The sequence below is a fragment of the Semicossyphus pulcher genome, unplaced genomic scaffold (assembly GCF_022749685.1).
Source record: "Semicossyphus pulcher isolate SPU_LCO1_2020_fin unplaced genomic scaffold, fSemPul1.0.p SCAF_22, whole genome shotgun sequence".
Classification (NCBI taxonomy): Eukaryota; Metazoa; Chordata; class Actinopteri; order Labriformes; family Labridae; genus Semicossyphus; species Semicossyphus pulcher.
Window position 1 is genome coordinate 6,076,599 of NW_027211696.1, and position 22,339 is coordinate 6,098,937.

General features: G+C 42.3%; 1 protein-coding gene across 2 annotated transcripts in view; it reads left to right on the forward strand.

Moving 5' to 3' along the window:
- Window positions 1–4,076: 4,076 nt before the first annotated feature.
- LOC138601852 (rab GTPase-activating protein 1) overlaps window positions 4,077–22,339 on the forward strand; it is an 87,583-nt gene continuing 69,320 nt past the window's right edge. The window contains exons 1-6 of one of the 2 annotated variants that reach the window (XM_069673118.1): window positions 4,077–4,159; window positions 14,501–14,737; window positions 17,484–17,513; window positions 19,034–19,295; window positions 19,418–19,631; window positions 19,721–19,895. In XM_069673118.1, coding sequence (XP_069529219.1) covers window positions 14,585–14,737; window positions 17,484–17,513; window positions 19,034–19,295; window positions 19,418–19,631; window positions 19,721–19,895 — 834 coding nt within the window. In that variant the 5' untranslated portion in view covers window positions 4,077–4,159; window positions 14,501–14,584. The remainder of the gene's footprint in view (window positions 4,160–14,500; window positions 14,738–17,483; window positions 17,514–19,033; window positions 19,296–19,417; window positions 19,632–19,720; window positions 19,896–22,339) is intronic. The other variant, XM_069673119.1, reaches the window with a different exon arrangement.

Here is a 22,339-nt window from a genome sequence, read left to right on the forward strand (position 1 = left end):
AATTACATTTTTGTAAGTCTTTGACATTTTCTGTGCTTTCCAGTCCGGCCACCTTTATGAATTATCCAGAGGTCATGCATGTTTTAAGCTTAAAGAGGGGTATTATGCTGTTTGACAAGTTAAGACATATATATCATTTTACAATGTTGGATGTCCACACTAAACCTGGGTGAAGTTTCAAATCTGTAGGTAAAAGTATGTTGGCGTAATCCCCCGCTAAAAACGTCCCAGTCTGACAGACTTCTCTAGACAATTGACTTTATGATGTCACAAAGTGGAGGAACTCTATATATGGGCATCTGCCCAGGAGGCTTGCCTAAAACACTGAGTTTTGCCACTCAGCAGGCTTCGGAGAGCTGGCCAATCAGAAAAAAGCAGGCTTGTAGGGGCGGGGGTCGTTTTAGGCAGAGGCTGTATGAGGGCCTTTTAGAGTGAGAGAGTTTTTTTAACTGTAAATTATGCTAAGCTACTCCACAGGTATCACAGAGTGAAATATGAAACTTGAAATTAGCATAATACCCCCCTTTAAGACAACAAAATTGACTCCCTGTGTTTCTTCTCGCTTTATTCTGTCTCGACCTTTTAAAATGTTTTGGTTTGTTTTATTTCATGAATCGCTAACTTCTGTGAAGTTGTTTGTCGTGGTATTTTGTATCAGGATCTTTGTTACTCTCACTTTGTCTGATATGTTTCACATTACAGAGACAAAACTGGTCGTCTTGTCAGATTTGCCGTCATCGAAACGCAGTCTGTTTTCGCTGTGCTTTTGTGCAGTATGTGTGATTTCCATACGGCCCCGGCCTTGCCTCGCTCCCTTTTATAGATATGAGGCATCTTGTCTTGTGTGGCTTTGTCTTAATGACTTTTATAAATATCACAAAAACATTAATCCATTTAATATATACGGGATTTAAAGTCAGGAAGACTCTGAGTTTGTTTACACCTATTCTGAATCTTATGAGATTTGTGTAATATTGAGAAAAGGGGGGGGGCTGACTAATCTTTGAATCTTTAAGCTTCCTCTTTAATTTCCTGTCAACTGAGCTACTGTACATTTTCAGCAGCAGTCATTCCCCTCGGATTACACATTATAACCCATTTTAGAGGACGGCAGAGTACATTTGTACATATAAGGATTGCTTTAAAAGTTCCATGTTAAAGCTTTATAAACCTGATTGAACAATGAAGTGTGGACATCTTTCTCCCAACATATGCCTGGAGATAAAAATCAGTGTGACTTGATGTATTAACGCTCTTTTAGAAAATGTTTTGCAGGGTTTATTTCTGAGATGAAAAGTCAAGAGCTGGCGCAGAGATTTGGCTGCTTTAAGTCATGAAACTAGCTCATCTGTTTACAACTTCACCTTTGAAGTCCTGTAACGTTAAGTGCCATGTTGTGTACAGTACAGTACAGTACAATCAACCCCTGCTATCTTCCTATATAGCTTTTCATATTCCTCAACTGTAGGAGGGAAAAGGCTCAGTGAGATACTCCTCTTGTAGTTCTGCTTTGTTCCATTAGAGGGCGCTAGATCCATGTCTGTCTGAATCGCTCAGGGAAGACTTCAGTTGCTACTTTGGCTTTTTCTATATCCATCACTTAAATATTCTGTGACAGTATTTACTTGAGTTCTACATTTGCTGATAACTGGCTCTTTTCACCCAAAGCATAACAGGGTTAATGCTGATTATATTGTTTGCCTGTGTTTACTTTGCCAGTGTTTTCTTTTGCCTCTCAGTATCAATATTGGCTTTGCTATTCCTGTCCTCATGGGAAAGGGCTGGGCACTACTGTGTGTAAAAACAGTATTGTGAGTATTGTCACAGTGATACTCCCTGTTTCCTTTTAAGTGGAGCACTGCTGTAGTGGCTAACCGCACTGCACTAAATCCCATCCCGTCACTGCCAGCGGGCGCACTCCGCACCCGAAAAACTCTCTCCCGCACCCTCTTCTTCCTGCATCCTGCATGCGATATAGTCCCTCTTGTGATGGCGGAGGAGTATTGATGATTCTGTAGTTGTGATACAACACTCCCAGCGCTGTAAGAGTTCTGCACATGCCCACTGTGTGGCCACGTCAAGTGCTGAAGTTTGCTTGCAGCATTTTACATGTTTGCTCATGAAACTTAATTATTGTTTGATAGAAATTATATTGTTATTATTCTGATTACCACATTTGGTTGTTGTTGTGGTATTTTTCATTCTTGGTATATTCTAAGTCGGCTTTTTTGTTTTTGAATTTGAGAATTTGCGTACAATTTTTTATTAGACAAAAAGTGTCTCATTATTCTATATTCTATGGAGAAAAAAAAGCCTGTTTGTTGATTGTGAAACATGATGAACTGATGTTTTCTGACTATTCATGTCTGTATTAGACATTTTATTTGCAAATCTATTGTTCGATTGAATTGTAAATGAACTATTAAGAGATGGTACACATCCGTCATTGTATACAGTCTGGCACCATCATTAGATGGACTTATAGTATAGCGATCATTTATACAACCTGTGATAATCAGATATATTTAGATGTTTAAATCATTGGGGCAGTTGTGTAATGTTTCAGAATGAGGAAAATAAACTCCTTAAAGAGACAGCATATCTAAAACGTCCCCGTAATGAATAATACTGTTACGTATTCCATTTATTTCCTTGGAAATATCACATTGTGAAAGGTTTCCCTTTTAACTTACTGTAAGGGTAAAGCAGGACTGATGATGATGTATGTGCTTTAAATGATTGATGAAACTGTTTGACTGACCGTGTTCTCTGACTTGTTCCTCTGTATTGCGCTGACTTACAGACAGCTTGGCCGAGCAGCATCCTGCTTCTGTGTTGCACTGAGAGGTGGAGTTGTGAAAAGGAAGATTTTGGCACATGAAAATGCATGCGACAATAAAAAAACAATGGATAAGGCTTCTTTTGTGATTCTTGTCATCATTTCTGAATCTCGTTTTATGACGGGACATAACACAACCAATTCATAGGCCTTACGCTGACAGTATTTTACCTGAGTTTCTTCGGCTTTTGAGAGACCTTTGGGATGCCGACACCAAGACAATATCGCTAGTTGGAACATGAAACCTCTCGCTCTCTAAAACAGTTGTGTAATGTTGTTGTAGTGTGGTAAATCTAATCAAGCAAACAAAAGGGTTAACAATACACAAGGGGGTGCTAAAATTTCCAAAAGTCACTGAGGAAATCAAAGACTGAATCAAATTCACTCTTTCTATTTGTTTGTCGATTAAAAACAACTCTTAATAGCCAGCTCTGTATGTGTGTGTGAGTTAGACTCCCTTTCCACTGTGTTGACTCTCTTTATCATGTTAAAAAGGAGAAGAGGGGAGCTTTGTGTTAAAGGCCCTGACTGGCTGGACAGGAAGGGCCAGCATGACCACAACACAATGAGAACAGTGGGTGTGTTTGTCGCTGCTGACTGTTGTGGTTTGGTGCCTGATGCACAGGGATTAATCAGTCAAAATCTGCTGTAAACACAAGGTGACAATCCCAACAAATGATCTGCTTTTATAACTTGTAATAGGTAAGCAGAAGAGGAAATAAAAATGTTGTAATTGTTTGATTTTAGACTAATTCATCACAAAGGTATGTAGTGATGATGCGTTTATTGGCTGCAAACAAAATATTGTCGCAGGTAGAACAGTTTAGTTTAGACGTTTTTGATCTCATCGGTGCAATGTATACATCACTATTGAAAGATGAAAACATTAAGCAGTCCAATTAAGTCGACAGGTGACACCTTTATATTCAGAAGGTAAGTCGTAATATTTACCTTTATCCTTGATTCTTAATTATTGCTTAGTCTCATTCATTTCAAAACAAATATTTGCAATATATTAATGTAAAGTGATGACTTGGATGTCCCCAAGGCCTTGACGCCTGCTAGTAGAGACTCGTCTCGACTTGGGACTTGACTTGCCCCAAAAGACTCCAAGACATCTCTGTGAGCATTATATTAGATAATGCCAAAGCCTCCCCTCCCTCTGCACAGGCGGCAGAGCCACTGACAGGCGCATGCGCAGTGCGGGTGTCAGCGGGTTGGTTGGGCTTGTGTTTACAGCTCGGCTGGATGCTGATGTTGTTGGGAAAGTGCAATGTAGTGCCAACCGCCATTGGAATAAATATAACTGTGGGAATACAGGTAAGCTGTCTTGCATTTGCACATACCTTAACCCTCAAAGTTCAAAGCAGCTGACTCTTCAGCTGTGAAGAAATGTAGCTACCTTTTTATTGGTTCTAACTGCCATGTTAGCATGGCTAGCAGGCGTTAGCTAGCTAGCCATAAACAGTAATGGCCTGCATGAAAGCTTCTTCCAGCGACGGCCTGTCAGCGGGTTTATTCACCAAATTGTCGCGAATACTTATTTAATGCATTTTGCATTAATTAATAAAATGGCAATAAGATAGTTTAGACAGGTGGTCACTGTGTATTTTACATTTTTTGTCAGACTTTGAATCGATAACTGCTGTGTAGCTATCTTAGCTAACGTTAGGCAGGTTGTTAAGGGCTAACGTTAACTGGGGCAATAAGTTAACACTGGAGCTAGCTAGAGTGATACTCGCCCTACGTTATCGATAACAACCTATGGTAAGGTTATCTGTTCACATATAATTCAAAATGTATAAAGGCCCAATGAGGCTTAACAGACTGCATTGACATGTAGTAGTTTCCTTACATATAGATTGGTAGGTGTACCCGCTGCGAACAGAAAGCCAATTAATGCGTGTTATTGTGTCTCTCTGTAAACTTAAGTAATTCATTGTGGCTGTGACTCATGTTAAAGCAACACATAGTATGTGCTCTATATTAGCTGACCTGCATTGTTTGTCACTTGACTGTTTCCAGTGTTCTTGTTTCCAGTGTGTGTTCAGGCTAGTAGTTTGGTTTATGGTTGCTGAACTTTGAGTTATTGTGGCATATTTACATATTTAATAATACTTCCCAGAGCACTGATCATCACATCAACAATTCTATTTCCTATGTGGTACTATGGGAGCTTACCACATCAATACATTTATTTTTTATAAATACATAAAATACATTCAGTAAAGACACACATATTATTTTTATTGCTTGGTTTAGGCTACTTAACATGCTTAATAGTTGTTTTTGGAGTGTTATAATAACACCAGAATATATTTAACGATTATCCAGGCATTGGTAGTGAATCTCAGTTTGAAACTATTGCAGTTGATACCACTTAAAGGTGGTTTAAACCACTCTGTTTCTTGTTTGTAGCTGTTATTGTCACATGATAAGGGAGGGACCAGCAGGGATTGCCTTTGTAGGTCTCTTTGGTGAAGTGCACAGGTAGCGGTCTGACTCTAAGTTGTTTGCTGTGACTCATTGCCTGCACGAGCTCGATTTATATAGTGAATGAACTCCACTGAAAGATGTATCAGTCTCTTTTGTTAGGCACTGACATCAATGATTTACATTTACAAAGTAGCTGTATAAAATGTGAACAACGTGACATTCTCTTCTTTTAAAAGTACTTTTGCCCACATATCATTTGCACTGTAAATATTTCTCTGTTTTAAGTAATCCTTTAAATTACATCTCTAACTGTCTGTCTTATAACAATGACACAGGAAGCTACAGCAAACTATCTGTTGATAGCTTAATGCCTTATTGTTCCTGTCAATAATAGGTTTGTCTATACCAGTATCTCTTGTCAGTTTAAATACTTCCTTGCAGTGGATCACATGCAAAGAGCCAATGTGCCAACTGTCACTTCACTTTCCTCAGCTCTTTGTTCCTGTTCTGTTTCCTGAAACTCGGGTATTAATTACAGTATAAGCTCATGCAGGTATAACAGGTGACGCATGTAGAGAAACACATAACCCAGATTTGTGTTTATGCAAATATTTGCTTTATCAGCAACAATCAGTGTGTGTGCTTGGGACGGGAAAGGGTCAGCGTTTCATCATGTCTACTTTCTATTTAACTTTTAACCAATAGAAGGCCTAACCAGTGTGATATATTGTATCATTATATTTTCTTAGTGCAGATGCTGTACGTTCATAAAACATGCCTGTTAGTAAGCAATTACTAAGAAAAACAAGTGTTTGCATTGTTTTTCATTTAAGGTTAACACTAATAAAAATACTAACAATATAAACAATTCTAAAGGGCGTAAAAAGCAGCTTATCATCTCATCAAGCTGATGCCCGACGAGCTTTCTGTTTAGATTCCACCGATTTCCCTTCGTGTGTGTCCCCTTGTGTCCGTCCTATTATAGCTCTGTTTGTAATTGAGTTGGACAGAGCCCTGGATGTTTTGAAATCCAAACAACGCCCCTCAGATGCACCTGTCATTCAGGGGCGCTGGTGTAGACAGATTGACGGGTAGGGGTCTGGCTTCAACTGCTGTATATCAGTGTTTCCTTACTGCTTCTGAAGAGATAAAAGGAGTCCAGATTTGAATGAAAGAATTTGTTTTAGCACTCAGAAACTCAACAGTTTAAAACATCAACACTGACCTCTGAGGAAATATTGTATTTTTTGGTGTTAGGCATCTCAACTGTTAAGTTCTGTAAATTGTCTCTGAAACACAATCTGCTAAAAATTCAGATTAGAAAAGCCAACGTTTGCTTTAATGATATTTAATGACTCACCCTGAGACATGATTTATCCCGTATTAAAAATAAAATCTGAAATTATTCAGACCTCCAGTCTTTACCTGATAAGGGCTCGAACTTTAATCAGTGTTTTGAATAACTGATTGCCTGCGAATTACTTTACCGTTTAAATATTTGATTTGTAGGAAAAGACTACTGCGCTATCTTGAAGCTGCATTTTAGATGGTATAATAACGCCTCCTTTTCTCACATGTGTGTATACAGACGAAAATGTAAGGCCTGCAGATGTGTTTCCCTGCTTCCTTGAAGCGTGAAAGTGTAATGTTATATCCAGTAAGGCTAGTATCAGTGAGAAATCATGCAGGCCTGATTCCACTGTTGTTCGGCAGTTTGCAATGAAGATAATCTCCAATACATGCATTAATTCCTCCCTTCGTGTGGGCTTAAATGATTGCAAAAATGCAGTAGGTTGCATTGCACCCTTAGGTGTTTGACTGTGGTAATATCTGGTGTTTTGAAAGTGAAACTCTAACCTTTTGCATGATATACAAAACAACTATATAAGTGTACTCTTTCCTTTTAACTGCATGTTGACCAAGTATCCGTAACACTTTCTACATTCACTTCTACTGTGTAAAGGCATGAAGGAGGAAGTACACACTTACACACACCTTTTTAACCCCCCCAGAAAGACACTTATTGTAAATCAGTGTGCACATTGTGCAGCTCACAGTGGAGGGGTTGGTTGCACCATTGCAGAAGTTAAAGACAGGCCTGCACTGTTTGATCTGTGAAGTCACGTGAGATTTTGTTGTTTTGAGGTTTCGCTCCTGGGTGGTTAACTGTCAGTCAGTGCTCTGCTGTTGATCTGTATTAGGATGAGATTCTCACAGCACAGTGTAAAATAAGGTATGCATGAGTGCGCATGTGTGTCTGTCCAATCCATTCAAAGCTCCTTTACTGTTTCTTTTCGGTCCTTTTCTACAGCACCTTGTGACTCACCTCAGAGCAGTTCTGCCTTTTCTGTAATCCTTCCTCCTTTTTCCTCTCTGTCCCTCCCTGTTATCTCTGCCTCTGCCGAAATCACTGCTGTGAGGCGAGTCGAAAGGGACTGTGTTGCAAGCCTGAATGCTCTCTGGCTGTGTCTGGCTGTGTCTTCCTCTCCCTTGTGAGGTGCACGCAGGGCCCAGCTGGCAGCCAGAACAGCCCGTTCAGCTGGAGAGTGGTAGGGAGGAGGGGAAAAAAAAGGAAAAAAGACAAGCGTAGATTCCCGGCACTTTTATGCACAAGGACTGATGGAAGATACGCTTGTTTGAACACTTTGCTTCAGCGACAAACATCTCAAAGATGTCACATTTCTTGTCGGTCATTCGGTCCCAAAATGAAAGTGTTCTCTGCATGATCTGCTGCAGGTCACACCCAGACTACCTAAACACTGTTATCACTTTGCTTATCAGCTGAGTTGGTGAAACCTTCCACAGCAGACAGCTATGTTTGCAATCCTGGAAAAATACTGCTCAGGTCTGATTGCATCCTATTACCAAATATGTGCTTGCAACCTGACATTGGCAAACGCTTATGCACTCAGTATCACACTGTAACAGCAGCTAAGAAAGAGCTTATGCCATAGAGCTGTCTCTAGAGCCATCTTCTCAGGTGTGAAGAATTGTTGTGATGATGTTGGTGAGGCCAAACAAGCTTTTGACGCCTCGCTGTCTGTGTAAAAGTCACAGAGGCGAAGTTGTTCCGCCGCTGAGTCGGCATCAAAGGTATAACAGAGGCCTAACATGCAAAGTAGCGTGGGTAAACGGCAGAGCAGGCAGTGTGTGAAGCTCATGAACAAGTCATGCCTCTTTTGCTTCCTTAGTAGTGCTTTATAGTCACACACTAGGACAGCAATATTGCCCCTCGATCCCACGGGATCCGTCTCCGGCGCGTTCCGTCTGCGCCGCGTTTCTGGTCCGTCAACGGAGCGAGCCCTCGCCCACAGGAAGCGTGTCTGGTCCGCAGTTCAGCGGAGCGCTGGCCCAATCAGTTCCGTCTGCGCCGCGTCAGGTTCTTTTATCGAGATTTCAGTGTGTTGATTAAAATAAACGGAAAAAACTGGAGTCTGTTCCGGTCTGAACATGGTGTTTTATTTTGAAATCGGATGCTGTATGCTGTTTTCGTGTGTGACTTCCTGTTCGGAACGATCTGCTCTGTTGAGCTTGACGCGTGTTTGAAGCGGCCTCCGTCAAAAATAGACCCGCATATCTTTAGCTGAGCAGAGCGGAGACACGCTCCTGGGACGCGCCGGAGACGGACCGCGGCGCGTCACGGGCATTGACTTGAATGGGCGCGATCAACTCCGAAGGTTGCGGCGCAGACGGAACGCGCCGGAGACGGATCCTGTGGAATCGAAGGGTTAGGGCGTTGTTACGTTCAGTGTGGAAGCATAGAGGTGGAGTGATGGCGGAGCTACGTTACGCTGCAGTTGCAGAATCTTTTTCAGTGCAAATTTTCCCCTATATTTTCTGGGATTTTATTCCCTGTACCAATTTTAAAAGGTCAGTATTGGCTATCACAGATATATCAGTACCTGCATGTATGTTTTCTGATATGGGCCAATAATTAAACCTTTGTCATACAACATATAAAGCAGAAAACAGTATCACAAAGTGCGTCGAGCAGAGGGTTTAAGACACTCTCAGCACTGTCTGCTACACACGCAGCAGAGCATCACACCTGACCAGATGGTGGTCCACACTAATACTGGTTAAACTTATGTTCAATGTTATTTATGAAAGTTTTTGGTTTAAGAAATCCTTCTGAGTATCTTTGCAGAGTCATACTGATACAGTTCCAGCTCACAAATTCACAATATCAACCACCATGTTGGTCATGTGACAGTCTCTAAACCTTTACACTCAGTATCAGTTTCAGTCGTCATTGAATACGCACTCCTTTCTCTCTTATGGACATAGAGGTAGGCGGCTTCTCTACTGCGGCCACGGTGCATTTTAAAGGGGCAGCAATAATGCAAATGATCATATTAATTATAATAAAGCAAAATGGCTCCAACAGTTCCCTTTGCACAAGATATAAAATAGAATCAGGAACAAAATGATTATAATTTATCAGAAATGTGTCACTTATATGAACATGCCTTTTTCATGCCTTCAAAGTGTCTCTTGTGGAAGAGCACAGTGATGTAAAGTGAATTGGGACTTAACACCATAAACATAACAGGAACCAGAATGACTTCTGTGAGAAGTGAGAGGACACATGAGCTGTAAAAAAAAACTTTCCTGAGTATCACTCCTTTTGCTGGAGGTGTTTTGGACTGAATGAAACACTGTGGCTGACGGCGGCCTTGTTTTCATGGCGCCAGAAACAACAGTGCTCTATCAGAGGAAACAGCTTCCTGCTTCTCTCTCCTTTTCTTCTCCCCATCTCTCCTGTAATTCCCAGCTCTCTAACATGCTGCGTTCACATTAATAATCATAGAAGAAGAAAGTTATGTTTTACAAAGCAAGATAAAATACTTACAACAAAGAATTAAACAGACATCATCAAACGAGCCTAGAAATGTATCAGACATTTAGGAACCTTTCGAGCATGTAGGGAGGATATGCTATAGCTAATCAGTAGCATGATAGTCAGTGGATTGTGTGTCTCGTTGGCAGTGTAACAAAGCACTGTAAGGGTTGATAAAGAACAGTGTAGCGTGGCAGGAGCTGGCAGAGTGCTGTTACTGAGACTGGGCAGGAAACAGGGTGACAAGGCTCCCATTATAAGCCTGCTGGAGCCGCCAGCGAGTCAGAGACAGAGAGTCAGAGGACTGTGTGTGTGCGCCTGTTTGTGAGTGCTCAGTTGTGTTCGTAATACAGCTGCTTGTGCGTATGTGTGTGCGTGTGTATGTGTGATCCAGCCTGAAACAGTGCTTTCTTTTTGTTTATGTTTGCATGTGTGCGACTAAGATCGACTGCAATGCGACTTAAGTGTTTGTAGCTTGGAACATGAAGGAATTATTGGAGCTTATTACCTTTTTAAAACATCATGTTGTATTGAGGAAGACTTACAAGTAGAGATGGAGACCATAACGTTATTTGGAAAATGTTAACTTGGGTATGAAATCCCCTGAGAAGTGTCATTTTCCCATCTGGTTTCATACAATTGGTGGAGTCGCCCCCTGCTGGCTAATTGAAAGAATGCAGGTTTAAGCCACTTCTACATTATATTCACTGTTTCCATGAACGTTTCTTATTTGCACATCTCTCAAAGCAGAAGCCAGAGTTTGAAATAACCTGACAGTAGATATATTTATTCAGCCACAGATTCTGTTTACACTCAAAGTTCATCAACACCAAATCTGAGGAAAGAGATGTAGACTCATCACTCAGGGCTAAAAAGTGTGCTAAAAATAGAAAGCAGCTGCCTTTGAGGCAAAAGTAGAGTCAACATCTGCAACGTCTCTCCGAGATTAAAAGGCTGAGAAGATGAAGAAGGTCTGAGGGGGGATGCAGACGTCCCTCTTGGATTGCCTCCGAGGCAGATGCTCTTTTTCTTTTGGACTTGCGAGTGTGATATTCATCAACTGTTCCCTACAATTAGTATTTTATATATATGAACTGAGTACAAACTAATGAGTGAGTTACCTGTGCATATCTCTGATTACTCCTCATTTGTTCTTTGCCAAGACCTTGACAAAAACATGGTGTCTTTAGTACGGCTGCACAATTAAATGAATATTAATCCTGACCACAATTCTGGCTTCCCACGATTAAAAAAAGCATGATTAAAGCCGATATTGACGTTTAAAAAGCACGCTCCGCCTGTAGAAAACTATGCCACTCCCCCAAGGGGGCGATGGAGAGGTTTTGGCGTCACTTTTGGATAGATGCACGATATTATCGGCACGTTATCGGACGATATTGGCTTAAAAATGATCGGATATCGACCAACACGCCGATATCCGCCGATATAGTTAACCGATAAAATAATGGGCTGCTGCATGCTTGATTAAATGCCCGACCTCGGCGCAATGTCCCCGGCGCGAAGACGGCCTGCGCGGCGCAGTGTGATGACGTCACGTGTGTCTACCTGCAGCATGAGAGAGTTAGAAGCCAAATTGTCCGTGGTGTGGAAGTTTCTCAAAGTGTCAGAAATAGATAGCAAAACTGCTATTTGCAATGACTGCTCAGCTTCGGTGATGCGAGGAGGAGCCAAGGCAAAGTCTTTCAACACTACAAACTTGATTAACCATCTCAAGACCCGTCACCCCGACCGTTGTAACAAATGTGATAAGAGTGTCACCATTATACTGTAGGCTAATTCCAATACAGAGAGAGTTGATGATCTCTGCAATTAGGTGTGCGGGAAAAAAATATCGGTATCGGTAATCGGCTAAATGAGTTGTAAAATATCGGCATATCGGATATCGGCAAAAAATCCAATATCGTGCATCCCTACTTTTGGGGGAGCTGGCACTGTCATGTCATGAGCGCCTACCTTTCAGAGGCAGTTTAGAGTGGAAGAGTAAACAACAGAGACGGTCGGGAGAAACAAAAGTCAAATGTGTGGAACAGAAGACGAAGAGCGGGTCCCCTGAAACGGCTCGTCATCGGTTGTTTGGAGGTGATTCGGGTTTAGGGCAAGAGAAATTATATGCAGAGAGTGCATAAAATCGAACTAACTTGTTTAACCACCTGGAAAAAACACCACAAAGCGCAGTATGGTGAGTGTATAAAGGCCACGAGGAATAACGTCGCTACTCCCCCGTCCATGTCCAGCGTCAAGTCAGACATCCAGAACAGTGACGCTGTACAGTGCGACACCCTATCCATCCAAGTACCACAGACAGACTGAAATTACCAATGCAATCTGCATTGCATTTTTGACTAGAGATAGACCGATATGGTTTTTTCAGGGCCGATACCGATACCGTTTATTAGTAGTCAAGGAGGCCGATAACCGATATTTGAAGCCGATATTCATTTGCAGTAAAAGTGAAAATATTGGCGTCAAAATTTTGAATAATACAAACTCCAACACTTAACTTTGTTTAAATGCCTTTAAGCATATGCATCAGAGCCAAAATAACACAGTTTTAAATTATCGGCCGTCGGATTAAAAAAAACAAAAAATGGCCGATGCCGATATGCGTCAACATGCCGCATATCGGCGCCGATAATCGGCCCGGCCAATAATCGGTCTATCCCTGTTTTTGTCTGTAAAAGATGCACCAAATTCAGGTAAATAACCGAATTTTAAGTCTTAGTTTGATGCAAAATTTGTAGATGAGCTGGAGTGCAGCACAAATCCATAATCGTGCCAATAATCGTGCGGCCCTACTATTAACACTATTAGGACACCATCTAAGGCTACAGTATGTTTTATAGTAAACGTGAGCTGGACAAATGATCGTACCCTGTGACCCTCAGCTTTGCAATACAAGTTAAAAAGTACACCTAGGTCACCTGGGAAGTTAAGAGAACAAGCCAAAGCTGTCTGCTGCCTCACTGTGTTTGTGTTTGTAGCCTTATAATAACATCAGAAATAGCTGTTCTATTCTGGGTCAGTATCACAATGTTATCATTACTTACACACATTATTAACTGCTTTGACCTTTACGCCAGAGCCCTTTTTCCCCCATTACTTCTCCATTGTTGGACCTGCTTTGAAAAGGAAGGGCAGAGCTTCTTGACGAGGGAGCCAAGTGGAAGAAAAAAAGCAAATGAAACCTGTAGAGAATGTAGGAGAGCGCGGGGGAAGCTCCTGAGCTGTTAGGGCTGTGAAAATAAAGGTTGCAGGGGGGGAGAGATAAGGAAGAAAAGAGAAGTAAAAGACAAAAAGGGAGAGGGATGAGAGAGAGCGGAGGGGAGGGAGGGAGAGGACCAAAAATAGCTTGTTATGGGCTTTTCTTGAAACTCTGCCAGAACCTTCTGTTGCTCCTTTCTTCCTGTGTTACACACAATGGCACTTTTTCAACGGTTATATTAGAGGTTTACCTCATTTGGCTTGTAACACTAAATCTTACCTTAATTTTACCACTGATTGCCTTTGCTCTTAAATATGTTGCTTTTCTGGACGTGTTTCAATCCTTGCTTCCTCTTCTCAGGTCTTTGTCGTGTCATCAGATTTCCACACATTTTTTTTAAGACTTCGCAAACCTTTCTGGCTCACTGTAGGCATTCATCTTGTGTCAAAATAAGGAGCTATCTTTAACTGCATTGATGGAGGGAGCTGGAGTAAAAGGACGAGCTCAAAGTGTGCAGCAGTGTTTCCCTCTGGATCTCGGCTCAGGTTATTTGTGGTTGTGGCAGCAGGCCGGGGGAACATTCATGCAGAGAGGCGTTCAGTGCACGCGATGTAACAAGCACATGCAGCGCATCTTTTATTTGTGCGTGTTTAGGTTAGATGCTTTGGTGCGGTGTTGGTGGACCACAATGAAATCTTGGTGAGGGACAATACAGGCATCAAAAAGATGGATGGTTGTCGTAGCAAGCTGGATTGTTCTCACTTTCATATTTCCTTTCTAAATGACACGTGCATCACCATGGCCTTGCATTGCATCCAGCTATTTTGCAAACACCTCTCCTTTATTCTGCTGAGATAGACAAAAGTACATCTAATGACCCTCACATGCTCCTCTGACTGTTCCTTCTTCTTCTTTGTGGCATTCACTTTCACGTGAACTCTCCTCTCTTTTCTTCTTCTGTGCTTCCTCTCTCTGCGTCTTTAAAGCCGCTTCACATTTACCTCAAGGTGTTTACTTCTTAAAGTGAATAAGAAATGGTCTCAGCATTCTCAGGTTAGGTAAAGTTACATTTATAAGATGCTTTTCATGAATTTCATCACATCATGACTGTTTTCTGCTTCTTTTCTTTCTTTATTTACTTTTTTTTTTTGTTCTTTTCTAGGTGATTTTGCTCATCATCTCCCACCACTTCCTCCTTCCCGTCTTCCATTCATGAGCAGCGTGGCTGAGTTTAACAGCGGCAGCCATGGATGACAAGGGCTCGGTGGGGAAGATTAGCGTGTCCTCGGACTCAGTGTCCACTCTCAACAGTGAGGACTTTGTCCTTGTGTCCCGGCTGGGGGACGAGACACCCTCCTCCACTAATAATGGTAGTGATGACGAAAAGACAGGACTGAAGGTAAGGACGGTTGGGTGTAGGTATGGACCGAGGCACGAGGGAGAGAAGGGAGACATCAGAGCTGTCAAACCAGAGTATAGATGTCGAGCTACTGTCGAGCAGTGACAACCCTTATGGGCATGCATCCTTTCCCATGATGCTTTTCACTCTTAATATCATAAGTATGCTCAATACTGTTTATGAAACAACAACTGTAGAGTCATAATTGTTTGGCAATACAAGTAGGATACCAGACCAGAGTGGGTTAAATGCTGGCATGTTAAGACTCTAAACTGTTTTAGGATCATTATCCTGAACACCATGATACTCATTCCATCTTTAACTACCAGTGTGAAGCCTGATGAATACTTCTGCGATGAGCCTACGCCTTAGATACGTCAGAGGTACGACGTAGCCTCCGACCCTACACTGTAACCCATGCCGTAGCCAAATGTTCACCTCCTCAGAATGTAACTTTACATCACGGAGACTGACACCAGGACATCTGTGATTCGTTAGTTGTTAAAGCAATATCACATGAGAGGAAGTAATGTTGTTCTGAATATCATCACGGCTGTGATTCGGTCGTGCCACAGATAATCACAGCCGTGCTCATATTCAGTATAACATCACAACCTCGAGTGTGATATTGCTTTTATACAACAGTTATACAAGCAGCAAATCGTATCAGAATCCGACTCGGGGTTTGTTGCCGAGTAGGTATACACATACAAGACATTTGTTTTGGTGATTTTGGTGCAGAACAATAAACACAGAACTAGAATAAAAATAAGACTTAAATAGAATAAGATTAAAAATAGGCAATAAGAATAAAAACAAATCAACTTACTCAACTTGTCTAATTCATCATCAACCAGTGAAATAAGAGTTTGCTGTGTGATTCAGAGTTACCAGCTCGATCAGTGTCGACATACACGGGCTGTGTCCGAAACCGCATACTGCCTACTACATACTCAAACAGTACGTACTGCATACTGCCAACTAACCTGACTATAAGGATGCTGTTGGCATCATACTCAGAGCCATCTTCTCCGTATCACGTGACTTAATCGTTTACGTATGTCCGGTCTGATCTCCGGTCCATCTCCGCCATAGTAGAAGCTGAATAGCCGCAATGCATTTTGGGGCGGTTGATTACAACCAGTTTGCTCCCGTCTCGTGCTCAAATATCCGGGCCGATCTAGTATACATCCGGGCATTTCTCGCATACACAAAATTGCATACTATGAGATGGGAACGCATGACATACTCAATTTTACATCACGGTTAGTATGATTAGTATGATTAGTATGATAGTATGCGGTTTCGGACACACCGACGGTCTGCTGTGATGTTAATTAACAGTATTCAGAACAGCTGGCTGAGGCGGAGTGATACACAGAGTGAAAAGTCCCAGTGATGTTGTTCTCTATGTCAGCACTCATGGAATGCCTCTTGCCCAATTGGATTACTTGGTTGGAACTAACTGTTGTATAATACTGTTTGAAACATATATATATATATATATATATATATATAATATGAAAAAGACAGAAGAAGCTCAACATAGTAATATAGAAGAGCACCGCCGACTAGCATCTTGGTGGTGTCATTGTAGAGCCGCACAGACACACCAGTGCACAAGTTAAAGGCTCACACTGGCCTACAACCCTTACGCAGCCTCTGTGTCGACTCGACGCAGAAGTAAATCAGGCTTAACTTGTTAGGACTCACAGTCAACATCCACTCCATTGTTAACATGTTGTGTTCATCACTCTCACAAGTCTCACACTCTAACCATAAGGCTAACCATTTCTTATTTTGCTTTTTTTTTTAACATTCTCACCAACCTTCTTCTCCTAGTCGGTCTTAGATTTGTGTGCTTTTATCTGTGTGTCATTTCCCTTGTATGGTAAGGAAGCCCTTAAATCCAAAAAGGTTTTGTGTGTAGTGAAAAACCTGTAGTAGTAGCTGGTAGAAGAAAAGAACGGTGTCATTCTTACAAACCAAAAAACTGTATGCTAACTGCTTTTGTTAGCATACAGCTAACTACCTGACTTTATTCCCTCTGCATTTGAATTCAGTGCTTCTGTTAGCACTCACTCAGCCGATATAGTGTTCATAAGGTGTGGCGATGCAGCTGCGGGTGCTTTGATCTTTCAGGGGAAATAATTGTGTTTTGTGACGAGGGTGTGTCTCCACTGAGAGAGGAAGGAAATGTAGCTACCAGCCAGCCAGCCAGCCACCCTCCTGTGTGTCTCCCTGATGGGTTCAGGTTACTCCTCACCTCTTCTCCCCTCACGTGATACATTTTGTCTTCCAATTTAGTCGTTATCACATTTCCTTTTTATTGAATCTATTCAACTAGCAGGCTTTCATGTTCATACTGTGTCCCATCTGTACCTGTGTGTCTTTGTGAAGGAAAGATTGTCGATGCGATGTTTTAAAGTTACCAGAAGATGGCGCCAGAACATGCATGTTGCATTTCAATTGATAATAAGGAGATGCTTGGAGACGAGGCTCTGTTAAGGGATGACACTTGCTCTGTGTTGAGGTATCAGTTTTGCGCAGGCTATCGGCGGCTGTCTCTCTGCTGTCAGATGAAGGAAAAGCGCACACACCCACTGTTTCCCGTTAAATCACTCCATTCACTGACACTCGGTCATCCAGATGTCATGTATTGGTTTTTTCCTGCACATTTCCCTCCCAGTCAGCCCATCCAGTCAGAGAAGAGTCAGTGTTTCTAAACTTGTTGTTTGTTATACAGGTGATTTCTGAGGAAGGGGTCAGCTTTAAGGTCAGTCTCTTCTCTCACTATCTTTTCCTTTTCCTCCTCTCCTCTCTGATGTCTCTCTCGATCTATTTTTCTCTCTGTCTGTGATGTGATCCGTGGTGAATCTGTCTGTGATTATTTGTGACCTGTGTATATTTGCCGGCTCTTGAATGATCAGCCTCTTTTATGATAGAAGATGTTGTACCTGACTGCTGCTCGGGGCTTTTTGCACTACCTGTATTTACAAGGCCTGCTACAATTGCATAGAGATGCAGTTAGGTCAGATGTTTGACCCTGAATATAGAATCCATAGCTGCTTCCTTTATACACCGATCAGTCGTAACTTTATGACCACCTGCCTTATATTGTGTCAGTCCCCCTTTTCCCGCCACAACAGCCCTGACCCGTCGAGGCATGGACTCCCATTGTAGGTGCTTTCGGCGCAGGACAGGGGTCAGCATGGACCCTATACACAACAAACTGCGATGCACTATGTGGTTAGACGCCTTTATATCAGAGTCGGCATTAACTTTTTCAGCAGTTTGAGCTACAGTAGCCACACAGGCCAGCCTTCGCTCCCCATGTGCATCATCGGTCGCCCGTGACCCTCGCGGTTCACAGGTTTTCCTGGGTAGGTCCTGACCGCTACAGACCGGGAACACCCCACAAGAGCGGCAGATTTGGAGATGCTCTGACCCACTTGGCCCTTGTCAAAATCGCTCACATCCTTATGCTCGCCAACTTTTCCTGCTTCCATCAACTTCAAGTATAAAGGGTTCACTTGCTGCCTAACATATCCCACCTACTGACAGGTCACAGTGGTCATAATGTTACGGCTGACCGGTGTTTAATACTCTTGTTTTTGTTATACGACACTATTTGCATATTAGCTGTAGCTGTTGAATCCCCCCTGCTATGAGCTGCTTGTGTCTAACAGCATTGAAAGCAGCCCCCTATACCTCTAAGGTACAGATTTTATTCATGGCTGCCTTAGATGGAGAGGCTTCTCGGAAAGCGTGTGTTGTGTTCACATCCCTTATTGCTCAGCACAGCAGCGCCCTCTGCCGCTTCAGCCTGCTCTCCATGTCTTAGGCTGCAGGGGAAATGGAGCCTTGCCTCCTTATGATTTGTCCACTTTAAACCTGCACCTTGACTGCTATCTGATCGCACATCATAAGTGTTGGCATGCCTCTTCCAATGTCTTGATACAGGTGTTTCACAACATAAACTCACCTACCTACTAATCACTAATATGGGATGAAAGTAAATGAATATACGTCTCTGAACACAAGAGAAAACACAACATCTTTCCCCCTTAAATTCAATGAAATCACTACAATACAAAATCTCTTACAGGGGAGCCACTGCACGTTTCTGCAAACTGTAAAAGAAAATTGTTTTGCATTTGATGTCTTAATATTAACCTATGTTTAATGTCTTAAAGTGATGCTTAATTTGTCGCTTTTCTCCCTGCCCCTTGCTGTGGTTGTGTTTGTGTGGCTCTGCGTGTTTCCTCTCCGTGTGTGTGTGTGTGTGTGTATCAGATTGTGGGAAATGGAAGTGAGCAGCAGCTCCAGAGAGAGTTAGAGGATGTCCTCATGGACCCATCGGTAGCTGACACTGGGCTCGGATCAGAAGCAGGGATGGACAGCCTCGGCGGCGGCGACCATGGCCCTCTTCCCACGACAGCGTCACCCGTTGCGCCAGGCTCCGACCCTCTGAGCGCACCAACACCGCCCAAGTTGGAGATGGTGCTTCCTGTTCAGACGGCTCAGGAGAGTGAGCTGAATGAGAGGTCGTACAGAGGTGGGTTAGGACGTGACTTTTCTCTCTCGTGACTTTTCCGGAGTCATCGATTTACAATCACAACATCATAAATCCTCTCCTCTCCTTTTTTCCTCTTCTTCCAATCCTTTTCTCATACGCAGCGGATGAATCTTCATCGGAGGGAAGTCCCTGCAGTCCCATCCCCGATGAGGACAGCGTTGTGTTCAGCCAGCTGACATATCTCGGGTGTGCCTCAGTCAATGCCCCCCGCAGTGAGGTGGAGGCCCTCCGTATGATGAGCATCCTTAGAGGGCAGTGCCAAGTCCCCCTGGATGTCACGCTGTCTGTGCCAGGCGTGTCCGAAGGCACCGTCAGGTAATTATAAGTTAACCATGTTAATCTTGTTGTTTTTTATATTACATACGGTACAGATATTGGAACATTTTTTATTGATACTCCAACAGGTTGCTGGATCCTCACGCCAATACGGAGATTGCCAACTACCCCATCTATAAGATTCTGTTCTGTGTGCGCGGCCATGACGGCACACCAGAGAGCGACTGCTTTGCCTTCACTGAGAGCCACTACAACGCCGAGATCTTCAGGATCCACGTGTTCCGCTGCCAAATCCAAGAAGCGGTGAGGATTCAATCATGATTAACTGACACATTTTATAAGATAGCGTCATGATTTTTTTAAGTCTGTCTTACAACAATAGTCAGGTGCTCGTATGAACATGGGACACAGTTTTTGTTTGCTGTAATCATAACCTGTCTCTGATGGCAGTGATAGGGGAAAAATGCGTAGTTGTTTTAAGGAACAAAAATTAATTTATAGTGTTTATGTGATGTTAATGTGAGGCTTCATCAGACTGAGTTTAATCTCTACATAGAAATGTATAATCTGTAGGCAGGGGTGTGGATTTTTAGTACAGGAAGTGTTGTAATTTCCGTCTGAAGTATGCTTGTAGTCCGAGAAATATTGACCAATCACGCATCAGCAGGCTGCGGCGTATGCAGGAAAAACAAGAGCAAAAGCAGGCGGAACATAATGCGCCGTTATAACATCCCGGCTCCCATCAGTGGCCATCTGACAGCAATATACCTTCCGATTAATCTCTATAAACAGACATCTGTATGCTAACAGCTAACAATCCGCTCTAGATCAAAAATTAAACTCGATATTAATTCCCTTGACGCTCTGTCACAGACTTCTCCAGACTTCCTTGAATGCATCGGAAATGATCGATCCGACCTCTGTTCAAAAAACGAGCATTTTAAAAGTGACCTAACTTTTTACTCATCTGCATCATGATGTTGTAATTTCGGCCAAGGTCAAACACGTTAATTAAAGTAAATCACATGAAAATCTGTTTCTTATTCGGGCTCATACGGCAGTAGTTAGCCAGAATGCAGCCTCTGTGTAACTGACTATTCACAGTGAATCAGAGACTCACCAGAAACAGATGAACGGGCGCTCCTCTTGGTGTATTTAATGAACCATGAAATAACGCCATCTATTTTGCTGACATATCTGGGCGGGCGAAATTCTCTTCACTTTTGATCTGAACACGCGGTCACTTCTCAAGTTGCTGGAGTAACTGGACTGTAAACAATGCAGCTCACGGAAAAGGAAGTCTTCGTCTTATCGCTAACCGCTGGCTAAACCAGACATGCCCGACATGTTCGCCGTTGTCCCCAGAGGCTATATCGTCATCAGACAATAGCCGATGGTTTCTATACTACAAAATAAAGGCTGTAAATGTTGTCATTTCTGTTGAAAGTGCATCATAAGAGAGGAATCTCTTAATGGTCTTCACTGTCAAGGAGGAATGATTACAGCGATCAAAACCTGTTTCAATGGACAAATCTGCACCTTGCTTCTGTTTTAAGTCAGACTGGAAAAATTTAGAACCACCTTAAACACAAAATCACTCAAAACGGTAAGAAGCAAAGCTGCTGCCATTCCAAAAGTGAACCAAAGGGGGAGAAAAAGTTCCTCTTATATTTTCTTCTGTCTCTTTTCACACTCTCTCAGTCTCTCCAGCTCACGCACATACATGTGTACAGACTCATATTGCATCAGTATTCTGTCTGGCCTCGTCTTAAATAATTGATCTCACCGCAGCAGAGTTCAGTGTCAGTTTTTGGAGCTTCTAGGTTACACCACAGGGATTATGTCATGCACTGCAATCTGCAGTGTGTTATGTCCACCATACATAAACACAAAGCACATGCATCCACAGAGCTGACATATAGGCTGAAGGAGGAGTCATTGTTTTTAAACATTAAGTTCAGCAGAAAGAATCCACACATGAAAGTAGGTTAAAGTCGCGCCTCAGTGTTCAGTGACCTGATTTGTTGCTCATGGAAGCACTCTCCTTCAATCTCACTCAGACCCCCCCAGACAGACGCTACTTTATCAGACCCACTACCCACCCGTCACACATAAACACACAAACCCACACACATATGATCCCCAGTAATAATTCATTTCTTCACCTAGCAACTGGACACCTCTGTATTCAGCTGCCTCCCTCTTTTCCAAACCCCCCCAGCAACAAACCAGTCGACAATGCCTCCAGCTTTTTGTGAAGCCTCTTATTTCCAATATTAGACTGAAGTGAGTCAGTTCATTGGTTGATTCGCTCTCAGAAAAAACAGCTGCTTATGTCATATGCCTCACATTAGCTTCAAACCCAGTGCTAACAACTCCAACACCTTTATATTCATTAAGTGTTTAACATTATTTTTAAATATATGGACACTAGTTGTCGAAAAAGATATATTTACAAATGTGCTGATTCATGCAACAGCCCTCCCAGTTTGGACTGGGGTGACCTTGTCATCACAGCAGGACTGAAACTATTAAGTGTCCTATTTGCTTCAGCTGCATATTTCGCTTAACTCAAGTGGCCCAATTTTTTAATAAATCGTGAAGAACATTTGAAACATTCTGTACCCATAATCTAAAAACATTTCCATTTTTAAAGAGAAATAAGAAGCAGATTTCTTCCTTATTTTAATGACATTTTCATTGGAAGGTTTTTGTTTCTAAGCATGTTGTTTTTTTGCTAACCACCT